General features: G+C 38.1%; 1 protein-coding gene across 2 annotated transcripts in view; it reads left to right on the forward strand.

Moving 5' to 3' along the window:
- The window catches only part of trmt44 (tRNA methyltransferase 44 homolog), a 35,545-nt gene that overhangs the window by 4,274 nt on the left and 13,076 nt on the right, over positions 1 to 18,195 (forward strand). For both annotated transcript variants that reach the window (XR_001858507.2, XM_017712574.2), the window contains exons 7-11: positions 5,374 to 5,480; positions 6,356 to 6,539; positions 8,125 to 8,494; positions 16,410 to 16,526; positions 17,767 to 18,195. The exon at positions 17,767 to 18,195 is cut by the window's right edge. Coding sequence is in view for 1 of the 2 variants with exons in the window: in XM_017712574.2 (XP_017568063.1) it covers positions 5,374 to 5,480; positions 6,356 to 6,539; positions 8,125 to 8,494; positions 16,410 to 16,526; positions 17,767 to 17,990 (1,002 nt within the window). In the remaining variant the exon portion in view is untranslated. The remainder of the gene's footprint in view (positions 1 to 5,373; positions 5,481 to 6,355; positions 6,540 to 8,124; positions 8,495 to 16,409; positions 16,527 to 17,766) is intronic.

Below are 18,195 nucleotides of genomic sequence, written 5' to 3' on the forward strand. Positions count from 1 at the left end.
GACAGAGTGATCAACATGTTAAACATGTAATCAACATTTAAAAAAATAAAATACATTTTCTTTCACTTTCATACTGCTAAATGGACAAAACTGGCACATTAAATTGTGCCTTGGTGTCCTCTGCCATGTGTGTTTTGATGTAAAGTTACATTCTGTGAGATCTCAGGTTCTGAGAGATGGGACAGATCAGGCAGCTGATTCATGAGCATAACCTTGTAGTGTGAGGTGGTAGATATTGTGATGTGGTCCTTTGATGACTGAAAGATGTTTAAGACAAAAATATACCATACATCATCATAGATAAGACTTTGGACTTGGAGGTGTGGAAAAAATATCCCTGTCACTTTCTTTGAAAAACAGCAAATCTCCCAAATAAAATGGAAGCTGTAATAAGGACAAAGAGTGGACACACTAAATATCTAAAGGTGTTAAATATGTTTTCTGTTTTTTCCTGATGCTGAAAAATTAATGATGTACTTAATGGCTGTTTTGACTAGAATTAAATACAATCCCAATTCCAAAAAAGTTGTGATGCCATGTTAAAAATGTACATAAATGTAAATAAAAACAGAATGCAAAGATGTGCAAATCTCATAGACCCATTATTTAATTCACAAAAGAACATAGAACACATATCAGATGTTGAAAGTGAGACATTTTACCATTTCATGAAAACACATTAACTAATTTAGAACTTGATGGCAGCAACACATCTCAAAAAAAAAGTTGGGGCAAGGGCAACAGAAGGCTGGAAAAAAACTTTGGATATCCCACCATCTACAGTACATAATATCATCAAATGATTTAGAGAATCTGGAGAAATCTCTGTACTGTAGAATTTCAAACCCTTGGAAATCCAGGCAATCAAGCCTGTTGTTCTCTGCAGAGATCTTTATTCATTTGCGCGCAGGTACCAGACACCTAGCCAGCCCGTAAGACATAGGGCTGACGCAGTTATATAGCTGGACTGATGCCAAGATTAGACCCAGCTTGTACAGGACCAGTAACAGGTGTGACCACCACGACCATATAGGGATAAACAAGAATAGACAGAAGAATGTTCTGTATACAGTATGGACACACACAATACAGAATTTATGGCACAAATATAGCACAATTCAAAACAATAAATTCCTTCAGTACTTAAGGGACGAGGCCAATGGTCAGTATTGGATTCTTGTGATCTTCAGGCTCCCAGCTGGCACTGCACTGAAAACAGGAATCATTCTGTACTGGAAATCACTGCATGGGCTCAGGAACATTTCCAGAAATAATTGTTTGTGAAAACAATTCGCTCTGCAATCCACAAATGCAAGTTAAATATATAAACAGGAGCCAGAAACGCTGCCAACTTCTCTGGGCCCAAGCTCATTTAAGATAGACTGAGGCAGAAAAGTGTCCTGTGGTCCAATTAATCAAAATTTGAAATTTTATTTTGGAAATAATGAACTCTGCATCCTCCAGACTAGAGGTCTCCCCGTTTGTTATTAGCGACAGGCTGAAAGCCAGTGTCCATGATGGTATGGTATAGCATTAGTGCACATAGCATGTGTGTCTTGCACATCTGTGAAGGCATATTTAATGCTGAATGAAATATACAGGTTTTGGCAACCTATGCTGCAATCCAGACAGTGTCTTTTTCAGGGAAGGCCTTGCTTATTTCAGCAAGACGGTGCTAAACCACGTACTGCATCCATTACAATGGCATTAAAACTAGAAAACTTTTAGCGCATCATGAAACAAAAAATCCAGCAAAGAGGACCCAAAACTGTTGAGCAGCTAGAGTCCTACATCAGACAAGAATGGGAAACATTCCTCTCCCAGAACTCTAGCAGTTGGTCTCCTCACTTCCCAGACGTTTACAGACTGTTGTTCAAAGTGGGCATGTTACACAATGGTGTACATGGCCCTGTCCCCACTTTTTTTGAGATGCGTTGCTGTTATCATTTTCTAAATAAGTTGATATTTTTCATGAAATGGTAAAATGTCTCGCTCTCAGCATCTGATATGTGATCTATGTTCTATTGTGAATAAAAATATGGATCAGTGAGCTTTGAAAATCATTGCATTTTATTTTTATTTACATTTTGTGTACATTTTACAGAGCGTCTCAACTTTTTTGGAATTGGGGTTGAAGTAAAAAAAATGAAAAAATGAAGTAAATAAACCTCTGAGTGGGAACTGAATGCTAAATTGAATTAGATCGAATTGCTCAGTGCCATAGTACATAGTGAACACTTGTCAATCCAGTCTTCAGGAACAAAGCACTCATTTTTTCTAGTCCAGGTCTGAACACACATGAACCAGGAGGATATTTCATAAAGCAGGATTTCTGAGTTGGAACAGATGATTTAGGGTCAGTCCAATAAGGAAAGAGCATTTATATTGGACAATCCTTTTTGTTTTAAGTTAACCAGGTGAACTGAGAAATCTTTATGCTTTTTTTTATTTGGCTTCCCATATCAATAATGACAAATTATTACAAATTGGAGCTTGTTGTCATACAAAAAGAAAGGGTAAATTTGCAGTTGCATGCTAATTGAGTGGAACTTGTGAGAAGGATAGGCTGCCATAGCAACAGGAATGTGCACACTTTGCTGTTATATATTTCAGTGACAAAGACAGATAAGCTGCTAGTAGATGCTGTGTCTGCCTTCACGTGTTTTAAAGCAAGGCACGTGTTAGCCTTCATCCAAACAGGACTGCTAACACTGTCATGTGAAGTCCTTTAATGATGCAAACTGGTGATGACTAACCCTTAGAGACAACATCAAAAATATCTACAAGGCTAAGAATGAAAAATAGATTTCCAGTTAATAGCCATGGTTTTGTTTTGTTGTCAGGCTTTTGAGAAGAGGGTTACAGATAAAGATCTCCCCATTTTCAGAATACTTCTTCATCTACAGGCTGTTTGGCAATTGTTTCACTTTAGTGAGCAAAACATTCTGTCCGAAGGCTCTCTCATACCAGTGATGCACTATTATGTGCTTCATGGGAGTAATGAAGAGTCCTCCAGATGTCTAACAGTGTTACATTACACTAAGAAAGCAAAGGTCACTGATTATATATAAATTTAAAGGCAAACAGTAGAGTGTATCTGGTTTTTTCAGGTCTGAACATAAATTGTAAATTTTTTGTATGTATTAAAATAACATTGTGTCATATTAAAGGGTTTCCTCTGATTTGTGAGTATCTATAGAGTAGTAGTACTAGAATGTTTCTTGGTCTAAACCAGTGGTCACCAACTCTTCCCCTGAGTTATAACCCGAAACTGTGCTGCCCCCCTACCCCTTCTGGAGAACTCCTGGAGTTAATTAGCTGAGCAGGTGTGGCAGATAGTGGTTGGAGACTCTGTGGAAAAGCATATCTCCAGGACCAGGGTTGGTGACCACTGCTGTAGACAGTGTCTTATTTAATTGTCATCTTGAATCAGGGGCTACCCCTCTATTTTTGTTTTTCTTGTTTTTTCTTGTTTTCTCAAACACCAGCTTAAACTGAAAATTTACCTTTTTTACCGTTACTTCATGTCCCTGTTCAAATTAAGTATCGTACCATACCAATTGAAAGGTTAAGTTCTTGTTTTCCTGTAATCTTTAATAAAAAAAATTATATTTGCCCTCCTTGAAAGTAGCTTGAGTTTTTATTACATCACTGTGCATCAGTGAACAGGCAAAAATTGATATTAAGAAATTATATTTAGAAACAACACCACTTATCATTGCAAGAAAGCTCAGCTAATTCAGAGATCCTGTGTTTCACTCAGCAATAGATCATAGTATGGCAGAAAAATGTGCTATTATTTAGATTTATGTTGCATTAAAGGTATAACAGTATAATGAAAACGATAGTAAAGCAATGACACTGTTGTAGAAAAGAAATGCATTTCTTCTGTTCTGATATTACTTCATTTACATTACTGTAAGTACTACCTCAAGTATTGTAGCTAATACTGTTTCTTCTAATGCTGTAACTTCATCTTCAAAAGAGGATTGCGTTTACAGATTTGTATACCTTTCCTTGCATGAGATTGTTTCTCCACTAAATTGTAATGCTCTTCAGTAAAACCATGACTATTCTTTCCTCACTTTAATCGTAGACAATTCTTGTACTCTTTTCTGTACAAAACAAGACTCAGAACGTCCCTAGAGCTGTATTATTTATGGTGTTTTGCTGTGAAAGGAGGCACAGGGGTTATTCAGGGCCATGCCTGATGAGAATTGCTGTGCTTTTAGGATAGGCAGTCATGTACTGTTGGAGTCCCTGTAGTCATGAAACATCAGTAAAACACATGGTGTGTCCATCTGCACTGATACAGTCTGGGATGTTGTGGGTGGTAGTGGGAAAATGAAATGTCATCTAGCAGTAGTTTTATTCTTTAGGTTCTCAGATGCTCAGATGTTAATAATGTGATCATAAGTAGTTGTATTCACATGTTCATGTATATTATTCACTTGAGTGAATGCATTGGGTATTGTAGTGATTCCTTTGTATTGGAAACTCTGATCTATCTTTAATAGTCTGTATAGTTTGTCTTTCAAGGACAGTCAGTAGGTTAGTCCATGTTTTCCTCAGCAGTAGATAAAAAGTGCAGAATGTGTTGTCCAAGTTTAGCATTATGGGACAGAGAACTAAAGTTACTGTGCTAGTTTTTATTATCTCTTCTAGGGCTGTAGCCATCAGTAAAACAATATGTGGCATTGTGCATTAAATTTTGGAGACAAAAATGCCATATTTATGTTTCTGTAGAAGGTGTGTTATTTTCACTAATTGACCAGGGGTGTTCAGATTTTTGCACATGACTCTGTATTATTAATTGAGTCATCAGGTTAAAACAGGATGACCAAACAATAAAATGCATTTAACAAAAAGAAACCATAGATAGCCTCACAAAGGTTCCAAAATACTTTATTTGAAAAGGATACACTGGGAGGAGGTCAAGCTGTTTCTCTAGACTAGTATGGGAATTTGAAGTATACGTTAGCTTTCAGCATATTGCCAACTAATCCTTGCTGATTCATCAAGTAGGTACGTTTTAATGGATTTTTCTTTTAGTTTTATTAATTAGTCCATTATAAGCAGCTGTAAAGGCTTCATATTATCTAAGGTATATACCTAAATCAAGCTATGTTTAGTGCTGAAATAGATAACTGATCCTACATATATAACACAATAATGCATCCTAAGGTACAAGCTCAGTGACACTGTAATGCAGCATTGTTACTAAAAATTTGTTTGATCCTTCCACCACATGAAACCCTGTTCAAGCAGATCTGCTTGTTCCTTTTCCATTTTCAGACGGAGATGACTGACTCAATGTCATTACACCTTTGGCCGCTGATAATGAAATGCACCGGGTGCTCTTGTCTATTTCAGGAAAAGGCAATCACACCCAGTGCAAGCTTCCTCTTCCCTGAGACGGACTGGCTGATTGGAAATCACTCGGATGAGCTCACGCCATGGATCCCTGTTATAGCAGCCAGGCAAGTCATCAGTGCTTGCAATTTAGTACTAGCACTGAAGGACCACCTGATCTCCACTAAATGACTATGAAGGGGTTTGAGGACTTGGTGTTGCTCTTTGCTGGTCCTCGATTGCTTGAGACCCGTGGCTGGGGATGTGCCCTGTCAGTGTCCTGTCTGCTGAGCTGAAGTTAGTTTAAAGAAAGTCATCACCATGGAACTCTCATAAATATGCTTGTACCCTGAGGAAACATCTTGAAAATGACCTCAGCATAACTGTTAAAGTCATTATCAATTAATCCACTGTGGCTTGCAGTGAAATAGCAGAGAACGTCTGAGAGATTATGTATAAATTATGAAGCTGGAATATATAGTGTTATGTGAAGCTTTCTAGCTGGTTCAGGGTATGTTTGCATGATAGAAATGTTTATAGTTTCTAAGAATAGCATTGTATAAACTATGGTATATTGTTTGTTCAGTCTGGCAAGTTTTTGATGCATTAGACACTAGGTGGAGATATTTAGCCTGCCAGCTGAATCATGTCTTGGCTCTTGCCATTGTTTGAAACTTGGCAGTGCAGGGAAGCAGACTAGCTCCAAACAGTTTGACTACGTCTGTTTCCTCTGACTCCATATGTTGTCCAACTATTATATAAAAAGTAATATTTGTATTATTTGGCATATTTTAAGATTTTTAAGATTTAAAAATTGCTCTGAAGTGCAAGTGTGGTCTTGGCACCATGGCCTGCTATTTTGAGCTAAAAGATTAAAATATGCAAAACAGTAATTGATTACACAGCTGCAAGGCCTCAGACCAAAGTGCTTGACTAAAATTTTCCTAGATATTAGGATATCATTGGAATCTTAAGAGTTGTTCCAACCTGCCTGATTCCACAGATCGTCCTACTCTTGCCGCTACTTTGTGCTCCCCTGCTGCTTTTTTGACTTCTGTGGGAAATACCAGCGGCGGCACTGTAAGAAGACTCAGTACAGGGAATACATAGACTTCATCTCTGAGGTCAGTGGAGCATGTGGCTTCCAAACAGATGAAGACTGCCTGAGAATCCCCTCCACTAAACGGGTAAGCTAGACATTCTTCTGTCATTACTTTTGTCACCAGAAGAAAACGAATTAGTTATCTTTAATGTTCTAATCATCACCCACTGTAAGGCTTCGATCATGTCAGTGGAAAGGGCAAAATATCATTTAATTGGCACATCATCTGTTCTTAGATGTCATCTTTTGCACTCTGAGAGGTTTGCCTAGCTTTATGACAGTAACATTGTTGCTTAACTACTTGAACACTAAAATGTCATTAATATGACCTAAAGCTTGCTTATGGTTGATCAAAATATTGGTTTAGAAGTAAACTATAGATTTCAGCATACAAATTGACTTGTGAGCAATGAAAATATTCAGAATGTTTACTCCTTATGTTGAAAGTCTATGTTTTCTTATATTTTATTTTTTTCCTCCTGAGGTTACCTTACAATATTCATGTGGTTTTAGTATCAAAAACAGTCATAATTAATGTTTACATCATCATTTTCCAACCTCTCTTCAGCCCTTAGAATTAAGCAAGCTTTACAGTCATAAGCAATAATTTAAACACTGACCCTGGTAAAATCTTTAAATGTTTTTTAAATTGGTCAAATTACATTTTTTAAATAAAATAACACATTTTCTACAGAGAAGAAAAAGTATTGCGTATTTTTATTTATTTGATGAGTTTAAAAGTGTGAGAAAAAGGAAAATATAAAATGTGCCATAACTTTTGCACAGGCCATATTTAGTGTTCAATTCAGCAAATAAATATTTGTGATTGTGCATTAAAATTGCAGAAGCTTATTCCCTGTAGATGACGTCTAAACTTATTTTCACTTTCATCAACAAAACATGTAATTTGACAGACACACCTAAATGTTTTTACACAACTATATGTTACATTACCTTTAAGACTGATATACATTATTGCTGAACTGATTTATCTTGCCATGTATTGTCCCTCATGCAGGACTGATACACTCTCTATAACAGGAGTTCTTGGTCCTTGAGATGTACCACCTTACAGAGTTTAGCTCTAACCCTACTCTAACACACTTGATCTAAGTAATCAAGGCCTTCAGGTGCTCTGACTGAACAAGATGTGTTAGATTTGAACTCTTGAGTGGTTGATCTCCAGGACCAGGATCGAGCACCCCTGCTCTATACCTTCAGTGTGAGTAGGTGGAGCTAAACTACTGTAGGCTGAATAGGTGGGCATGTATAAATGTGTTGATTTTCATGAAATTCTTCTGGTTGGTTTCCATATATTGGGGGATAGTGAATTATGCATTTTGGAACTCTACCGTGTTTATATACTACATCAAACTGTATTATTTCAAAAACGTGTGGAAAATTCAGTTTTCCATTATATGATTCTTTTAAGGATGTGTAGTGTAGTTCTAGAGAACCTGAGTGAATCTTCATTTTAGTTCTGAACTTTTATGGAAAAATGTAGTTATGTGCCATCCAAACACTACCAGACAGGCTGTCAGGCCAACTTAGACTCAGCTGATGGTGGTTAACACGTTTAAATTGCTGTGGAAAGTGAAGACAAGCAATGCTTCTCTGAAGCAGAGTCCAAAATCTCAGCACGTTGCATCATGACATTTTTTTTTTTGCAGGTATGCCTAATTGGGAGGAGTAGGAGTTATGAGGAACCTGAAGGAGAGCTAGCAGAAGCGAGGAGAACAGACTACATCAGGGGACGGCAGGTCTCGTACACAAGCTTCACTAATGTCACTCAGAAAGACCACAGTAGACATAATCACCATGGAGATGGACAGGAGATCCCTGAACCAGGAAGTGAGTGGGGAAGCGGCTTCCAACCCAGAGAGAAGACGGAGACAGTGAGAAACTGCGCAGCTCTCCCTAGAGATTTGGTAGATGGTGTGGTCCTGAAGGTGGCCAGGGCCTTGCTGGAGCTCACTGCAGAGGCGGGAGAGGAGGGGAAAAACTCCTCATGGAAGGATACAAATAACTGGCATGCTGGAGGTGAGAAGAGCGTGACATTGTTTTTACCGAGAGGTGTGAGTCATAGGCTGTGTGTGATTTTAGGGTGATGTTTACAGAAGTTAAGGAGCAAGCAAGGAGGATTGATTGGAGACTGAAGAGGCAGACCTTTTTTTCATTATGCGTTCCACCGATTGCTTATTTGAGGCAGTGAAGTAAATGTGCAGCAGAATTCATTTATTCAGTATTTTAAATTGTTCTCTGATAGGCTACGTAGGTATGTGACTTTGGACTGAAAAATACCCAGTTGCGGTTTTACTCACCCATTTACAACCCTGTGATTTGGCCCTAGAGTGAAACAAGCTGTTTTCATTTTTTGGTGGACTCATGAATGATTTGATGATCTCTGCATAGGTTTAGCACTTGGAGCTTGCTTTTAGCTAACATTACCTATACTAAGTATAGTATTTGCTTTTGATGTGGACAACAACACAAAGTAAATTAAAGTTGTTAGCAATTTATGATGCTCATCTTCAGCTGTTTTAAAGTTGGTACAGTTACACATCATGGAGTAGCTACTTACAGGTTGCTCTTTGGGTTGTGATGCCAATAAAGTCTTTTCCTTCTCTTCAGTGTTAAACAGGTTTGAGAAACTGTCCTGAGGGAAATCTATAGAGCAGACTAACAGCTTTGAAGTCCAGGATCGGGTTAAACATGTGGGAGCTGAAATTGGCTCCCTGTTCGCCAGCTTGTTTTGAGAATATTCAATTCCACTTTAAATGGTTCCGCAGCTACATTTTGGCTCCTGTCCAAGCTGTAGCATTTAAGGTGGAATGGAACATTCAATTAAAAAGCTTGCAAATAGGAAGCCAGTTTCAGAGTCATTTAAAGATGAACGTCAGCCATGCCCGTAGACTGTTTTAATACCATAGAGGGTATTAAAAAGTGCCCCTTCACAGTCCTTTCACAACCTGGAATGGTATATTAGTCTGGAATGGCACACATAGTCTGCTTTTTTCATTGCATTTGCTTTGTTGTCATTGTTTCCTGCTGGACTAGGTTGAGGGCTGATGTCAATTTTGAGGGCATAAATATTCATGTTTTTGCTTTTACAATATGTTGAAATTTTACCAAATATTATTAAGTCTTAGCTGTGTTTACAATTTTTGAAGTTTTTTATTATTATTATTGTATGGAGTTTATCTATCAGGGATAAATGACAACAAATGGGATTTTAAAAAGAAGACATACTTTGCTCCTCACAAAACAAGCAGATGATGACAATGAGTGGGCTTCTTTCCATTTTGGAACAGTAAAAAGAGCAGAGATTCACCACCTCATCCAGCAGCTGGAACATTGAGAGCTTTCACACACAGCTTGGATGACTGTAACTCAGCTGCTCCTGTTTTAGCTACTTTTGGATTCACTAACACCATCCATGATGAAGTAGAGAACAAACAAATTCTGTTCCCAATGAAAGTTCTCAGAAAAATCAAACAGATGCAAATAATTTCAAAGCATTTTCACCACTTGAAAAATTGGTTTACAGAATATTATCAATTGTACACATGATTGAATTAATTTACTGTCATCGGAAACACTGAACAGATAAATGATATTCGGTGTGAAAAGGCCTTGCTTCACATGTTTGAGAACAGAAAATGAGTACCTGCCGCTTTGTGCTGTATGCTCAGAGGTTTTTTTTATTTTGTTTTTTTTTTTTATTAAATAATATCATGAGACTAAACAAATATGCATCTAAACTTTTTGAACTGATGCAGGTCTCCTTTCGTAACTTTATTTTTTTTTTTGCTTCCAGCACTTAGTAGCTACCAAGCAACATCAGCTAGCTCACTACGTCAGTTAGATTTTTGTAGTGTTTATTTTGCTTACAGTGCTGCTTGACAGTTTGTGAATCTTTTTCAATATGTGCATTTCTGCAAGACGTTGACCTAAATATATGATCAGATCTGAGGTCCTCAGAAAAAATATTTGCCCATTAGGCTTGAAGAGATTTCTAAACAATTTCTTAGGAGTGTGGACTTCACTCATTCACTGAGGATCAGTACAAATGGAGAACATTGGCTACTGTTGTTGCCCTACACTGGAGTGGTCATTTAACTAAAATGTGTTCAGGACTAAGGTTTTTAATACTCTGGGAGATCATGAAGATCCCTAGAGTAACATCTGAGGATCTAGACCCTGGTTAATATCAGTGTTCATGATTCCCCAATCAGACAAACACTGAACAAGAATAGTATGTATGGAATGATGGAGAAAGCCACTACTCTCCAGGAAAAACATTGTGGCCATCCTGTTTAAAGTTTTCTAGAGATCATCCAGAAGGCTGCCGAAATAATGTTCTGTTGAAAACAGAAAACTGTTTGGCAAAACACTGCATTCCAGCATAAGAACCTAATCCCAATTGTGAAACACACCAGTGGCAGTGTAATGGTTTGGGGCTGCTTTGCTGTTTTTGGACCATAACAATCATTTGATAGAGCTATGAATTCTGGGTTGTATCAAGACATTCTACAGGAGAATGTTAGTGAATCCATCTGTGAAGTGAACCTAAACAGAAAGTGGGTCCTGCAGAAACCAGGTAGTCTACAAAAAATGGTTGAAGTGCTAAGTTAGGTTATCAGCCGTGGCATTTATTGACCATTAAAGCACCCCAGCGTAATGGAGTTGAAGCAGTTCTGTAAGAAAGAAAGGGGCCAAGTTAATGTACAGGGCTGATCAACAGTTACAGGAACCATTTGGTTGAAGTCATAGCGGTCACACAAGTTACTAAAAGCAGGGGTTCATATACCTTTGCCAACAAGCAGATTTAATGTTGGACTACTTTGTTTTATATTCTATGAAAAACTATAATTATATGCATTGTGCTTGGTGATGAAAGGCTTAGATGCAGCTGCTCGGCCATGGAAACCCATTCCATGAAGCTCTCTACGCTGTTCTTGAGCTAATCTGAAGGCCACATGAAGTTTCGAGGTCTGTAGAGATTGACTGTAGAAAGTTGGCGACCTCTGTGCACTATGCACCTAAGCATCCGCTGACCCCACTCTGTCATTTTATGTGGCCTACCACTTCGTGGCTGAGTTGCTGTCGTTCCCAATCGCTTCCACTTTGTTATAATACCTCTGACAGTTGACTGTGGAATATTTGGTAGTGAGGAAATTTCACGACTGCAATTGTTGCAAAGGTGGCATCTTATTATGGTACCACGCTGGAATTCACTGAGCTCCTGAGAGAGACCCATTCTTTCACAAATGTGTGTAGAAGCAGTCTGCAGGCCTAGGTGCTTGGTTTTATACACCTGTGGCCATGGAAGTGATTGGAGCACCTAAATTCAATGATTTGGATGGGTGAGTGAATACTTTTGGAAATATAGTGTAGGTAATTTAAATATATCAGTCTTAAAGGCACAGTAAACATAACTCTTTGTAAGTTATAAGGTTTATAAAATGGTTAGAAAATGAAAAAAGAAGACTGACACCTGCCAATTTTGCTTTGAACTTTGGGATGTTTTTAAAATCCTAAGTCATTAACATCCTTTCTTACAACGAGCACACAAACACACACATCCCTCTCTCCTATTTAATTATAACTTGCACAAAGCAGTTAAACTCAGTGGGGCTCATTTATCAGCCGTGCAAACATTTTTCCGTTCATTATTGCTTTCGTTGCACAAATTTGTTCTTTTTCAGTTTTGGAAGTGTTGGAGACCATGCATACATAGGTGTGCACTGTAGTTGAGTGTGTGTGTGTGTGTTTGTGTGAATGTCTGAGCTTGTCTGTGAGGGAGAGAGATCAAAATAGAGATGTCCTCTGTTGAGTTCCTGGATGTAGTTGCGTACATGAATTATGCACCCTCATCATGTTTTATGCATGGTGTGTATTTATGTAGAAGTATTTCAAGAAGTTGTTCTAAATGGCATGCTCTTAAGCAAGCTGGAACAGGTGAACTTAGGACAGTGCAAAACTGAGTAATCGTCTAAAACAAGTACAGTGTGTGAGATTGTATAAAGAAGGGATTTATCAGTTTATATACTATTATATAATAGTATCCACTACTAGGAGTGATGAGTGATCTACATTCATGCCACCTTACAGTTCAGGTAAAAAAGGTGTTCGTTCTTAACTAAGTTTTTATTGCTGATTTATTAGTGTTGGACAGCATTGATAAAATTTGAAAATATATCACACATGATGGCATCAGATGATATTTAAATTAGCGGTTAAAAAAAAGTAATGAACACATTCTTCCTCAGTACTGCTACTCTGTGCTAAAACAGTAGATCTCTGAAGTCATTCATCATTCTGCAGTTGGCATCTGGCCCATATTAGGAACTTTGGGTCTAAGCAGATTTTCTCCATGAGAAAAGTGAATGTTCCTGAGTGCCACTGAATTACAAGGTCATTTTATCAGTCAAAATACAAATAAAGCCACATCCCACTGCAAGCGAACTAGCACTTCTTTGCTTTCCAAAGACATTGCATAAAATGTCTACTATCAAAGTTGAACAACACCAACTGCTCAAACTATAATTTTAGCTTCTTACCAACCCTGTGATTCAAAAGATCCAGTGGTGTTGTTTGGAAAAATGTCTATATGGGAAAATGTATTGACTTTGGAACATTTCTGTTGATCACAGGGCACAATACTAATAGTCCAGCATTCATTTTCTCTTTGAGAAGGATAGCTTAGAGTTCCTAATATGGGCATGACAGCAACTACTGAATGACAAAGCGAATTTAATTAAATACTTTGGATACTCGAATAACAAAATCGGTTGTAATGCACATGCCTCACCCAAGAGTATCAGGCTGCTATCAGCAAAAAGTACTATGTAATCTTGTACCTGTTTTGGAAAAGAAAAAGGGGTATTGGGCTGTCCCTGGTATACATACAATACAAATGAATGCATTACTAATTGTGAAGTACTGTTTTGACATGCTATTAAGCATGTTATTGTGCATTTTTACATGCACTCAATATGTCATATGTCATAGTTAGCTGTAAAGTTCTGAACACCATGAATAAAATGCACAAAAAACAATTCAATAGCCTAGCAACACAGACACTACTGTCTTATGGACATTATGCCATTTATGTAATACTCATTATCTGTCAAATATATTATTTAAAGTAATACTAAAACTGAAAGCCAATATTACTGTGTCTGTCATGATTTATTAATATAGACAATAAATTACCCAGCACTACCGAATAGTGATAAATTTTATTATTTTATATTTCTATTCCTTTTTATTAACTATTTCTCCCCACTGATTAAGGTCATGATAGTAAAGTTTAGCAATGAATTTATAAATGATCAAGGAGAAATGCAGTTTATACCACAGTCAGTGTAACCTGAAGCCATGGTAGAAGGATCAGGACACCAGGCAGGCATGTGATCACAAATACAAACAGTGAGACACCTTTCAGCTTTTTGCTCCTCTCAGCCATAAATCCCCATTTGTAGCTTCTGCTCTAAAGGGCAGCCCTAAATGGGCTATTGATATTGTATTAGGACTGCAGATAAGCTGGTGTCTGGCGTCATGGATTCTAGGCCATTGTCTGCCCACTTAAATTATGCAGTGTATACACCAATCCAGACAGACTTAGTACCTTTCCTTTTTCTTCCAGTTAGCTTTGATGTTATGGGAGTATACAGTGTGCTGATGTTACGATGGGCACTTAACATCACATCAAGATCATTTTCATCATCATCAGTTTTATTTATGGGCCTTTCTCATGAGCAAGGGCACTTTACGACCATATAACACGAACAGGAAGGTGTTCAAGACTAGATAGTCAACAAGCATATACACTAACATATTTAACGACATGAGACAACACCACATGCACAGAATAGACACCATAGACAAGTATAAAGGCAGGAGGGAGAGTGAAGACATAGGAAAAACAAATGAGTCTTCAATAATATTTATTTATTAACAGAGAAGAGGCATCCTAAAATAACTGTGAGTTCCACAATGTAGGGGGTTACCACCTAGGGATGAGTAATGTAAACCTAAATTTATATCAGATTTATATTTTCCACTGTCAAGACAATGTCGATATCCAAACATACTGTAATAAATAAATAAATAAATATATTACTGTTACTACTATCACTGTTCTCCTGCACTCTGTAGCTAATGTCCAAGGTAATATTTCACAGCTAACAAAGGCATCTAGTTATTTAATGCTGCACACTTAACATGTATAATAATACGTGTTTTTCACTATTGCAGATAAATAATCTTTGCCAACACAAAGTCATACACTGTACAAAAAAATTAATTAACTACTTGAGTAATGAATGTACTTCTTACCATATTCAGTAATTTTTTTGGTTGAATATATGAATTATTTTTTTAGAGTGAAGACTGATGACGATGTTAAAAACAAAACAAAAAGCTGGTGGAGCATGAACGTGCACACTGAGCGGCCATGACTGAAATTTAGGTAAAACTAACTTAGCTGTTATTCTTATTTAGGCTGTTAAACCTGCCTTTTTGGATTGATTGGTCACATAGCGGTAGATACAATGTGTCAGGATTAAGAAATGAATGGAAACAGATCCACTGAGAGCACAGATTTAACCGCACTTCAGTAATGTCAATCATGCAGCATGGAGTCTAATCCCCAAAACCCAAAGTACTTGTAAAGTTTTCATTGTGGTGACGTAACAAATTTTCAATTTGTTTTCTTTTCAAGCATCAGAAAACATGAAAACCTAATAGGTCTATTGACCTCCAAGGCCTAGTTTAAGAAGACTAGTTCCTATTCATTAAGTTTGAGAAGAGCATGGACAGGACAATGAGGAGATCCAGCACTTCCCTCAGTGAGTCATAATGTATGAACTTGCATTCAGGCCATTGGCCATTGGGCAGGCCAACCGCTGTTAGGAAGTAAGGGCTTTCTACAGCACAACAGGTCCCACAGCCCATGAGTCAACTCCTGGTTACTATGGCAACAAGTCATCAGCCCAAAGATTTGAAACCTGCCTCGCTTCTCATGCGTACCAGAGCCATTAGGAAATCTGCCCTGCTACTTCTAAGTTTGGATATTCGGGCTGATTACTTGTCGAAAAGAATGGCAGTGAGCGACACTCAAGAGGTTTCTTTGTGCGAGGAGGACTTTTTCAAAATGTAAACACTTGACTATTAAGTGGTAAATCCACCAAAGGCTTGAAGCTGCATCATGCAAATGCTCCGGTTTTGCTGTAGTTCACTTGGCAAATAATCCTTATTCTTTCAGTCCTTTTTTGCAGGAAATGTTCGCACAATAACATTCATTAGCCACTCTCCATGCCTAAACTTGTCTTGCAAGCGATGCCTAAAAGACGCATGGCTGAGCCACTAAGTAATTGCTCCAACTTCTCATTTCAGGGCAAGACGAGGGCTCGTTGGCAATCTGCATGCATTACCTTGGGTGCTCAAAACGGGTGCAGTCATTTGGGTTTGTTCCCTTCGGCTGAGACGGCATGGCATTGAGGGCCTATCGGGGGGTTGGGGGCTTTGGGTAGCGAAGACTGGCTGTTGCAAAAATGGCCGCTGGGAAATCTGGCAGGTTAATGCATTCTGGTAAACACAGCAGCCTCTGAGTGGATTTGAATAAAGTACCTTTAGCAGGCATTGGCTGTTGGTAGACGGAGCATATTTTCCTCTCGAGGCTCGGCAGAATCTGTGTGTGTTGTGTGCCATGCTGAGTTTCTAATTGGAGGTGAAGCATGCTGCACTATGGCTTGTACTGACATAATAGGAATAAAAGAAAAACAAATGAAATGAATAAAAGGTGTTAAAAGTGGACTCGTTTCTCATTTTCTTTTGTTATCCTGATGCTTTTTCTGCACTTTGTCAGTGCAAAACTGAGAGATTTTATTTTACTCAGAATGACTCACTTTCTCATTGTCCCTCTCTCTTTCTTCCTTTCTCTCTTAAGGCTCTCTCTCTATCCGTGAGGTAGCTGAGCTCCTGGACCAGTCCACCCTGCAGACGCTGAAAAAAGAATGCGGAGGTCTGCAGACTCTGCTGAAAAACAGCCACCAGGTGTTCAGAGGTATGTGGCACTATTCCCATATATCCTTTTGTTATCCAGATATGATTGATGCTTGACAGCCATTCCTTTTGTTCTTATCTTTAAAACTACATCAAAGTTAGGTATTTTGGCAGAGATAAACATTGCACTTAGCCTTTTTAAAGTAGACAATATTGGAAAATTTTCTCTTTTTTTTGTTTAGTGCAGAGTTTTAGTAGAGTGCAGGTTTACATGTTAGGTCATAACGTCATTATCAAAACCATATGGATCATTCGTAGCAGTTAATTATTACAGAGACTTTAACAGCTAGAACTCTGTTTCTTCACCACAGAAGCCATGCCAACAAACATGTGCTGTGAAATATGACATTTGAGAAGACTAATATAAATCTGTATTACTGTGAAGTGTAGGCACATCTGCAAGATGATAAAAATGGAATTCATCTGTTCAGCTGTAGCATAAGGAAAATGCCAGATAAATCATTTGTTGAGGAATCAAGTGCCCAACACAAGGTTATATTTATTCTCTTATAGAGAAGTATTATTCTTGCCTCTAAAGCAAGCTTAACTAGAACTCAATTCTATTCAAATTGTTATTGTACCAAGTTTTTGGTGATAATCGGGATTTGTCATGAGTTGAGAACTTGTGTTGGATGTACAGATTGTTTGGCCGTTATGTTAATGACTGATTCTGATTTATTTACAGAAAAATTAACTGACAGTCTTTAAAAGAAAAAAAGGGGCACCAAAGAGAATTTTGTATTTACTCTTTACACTAAGCTTGCACTTTGTGGTCTGACTTGTTCACTCATTCACTTACTCTCTCTCATTGACTCATTCACTCACTCTTTAACTCAACTGGCTATTTGACTGACTAATCCAACTTACTCACTCACTTGTTCACTGGCTGACTAACTCAAATAGCTCACTCACTGTTTCCCTGAATGACTATCTCAACTGGCTCACTAACTGAACTGACTCGCTCACTCATTGTTAAACTAGCTCAACTGGCTCACTTACTGACTAACTCAACTGTCTTGCTCTCTCATTCACTAACTAATTCACTAACCAACTAACTAATTAGACAGGCCCATGTGGTCTTTACATCTAAAAGTAAATGAATCAATTGGCAAGTCTGTTAGGAGTTATGTTGTAATAAATAATAATAACCAATCTATTATTATAGTAATGTGGCCAGTTCTGATCATGAATCGCTGGTTCTCACTGAGAGAGCTCTGTGTTTTCCTTCCTCTTCTCCGCAGTGGAAGGTGGACGAGTACACATTCGGGACTGGCGCAACGGTGGCCCAGTGCGGGTAAACTCAAAGCCTAAATCCCAAACCTCAGGAGCGCTAAAGACCAGACTGTGTTGGTTCCACACCCACCACCCCCATGGATGCCCACTGTCCACTGAAGACTGCCTTTTTGCTCATGGAGAAGATGACCTACGACCCTCCACGCGCCCTCTGAAAAAGTTGAGGAGCTGACCACAATTGACGCGAAGGTCATGTTTAATTTGAACCGAAACTCTATGAGACCTTTTTGCTGTTTTTTTTTTTTTTTTTTTTTTTATGACTATTTTCAGCTTGTCGCTCTGTGTAAATAATCAGCACCATTTTTGTTTTGGTCTCTTATTTATCTGCTCTTCATCAGTAAAACAAATAGATTTTCTCCTAGCAAACATATTCCTGG

The sequence above is a fragment of the Pygocentrus nattereri genome, chromosome 2 (assembly GCF_015220715.1).
Source record: "Pygocentrus nattereri isolate fPygNat1 chromosome 2, fPygNat1.pri, whole genome shotgun sequence".
NCBI classification, from domain to species: domain Eukaryota; kingdom Metazoa; phylum Chordata; class Actinopteri; order Characiformes; family Serrasalmidae; genus Pygocentrus; species Pygocentrus nattereri.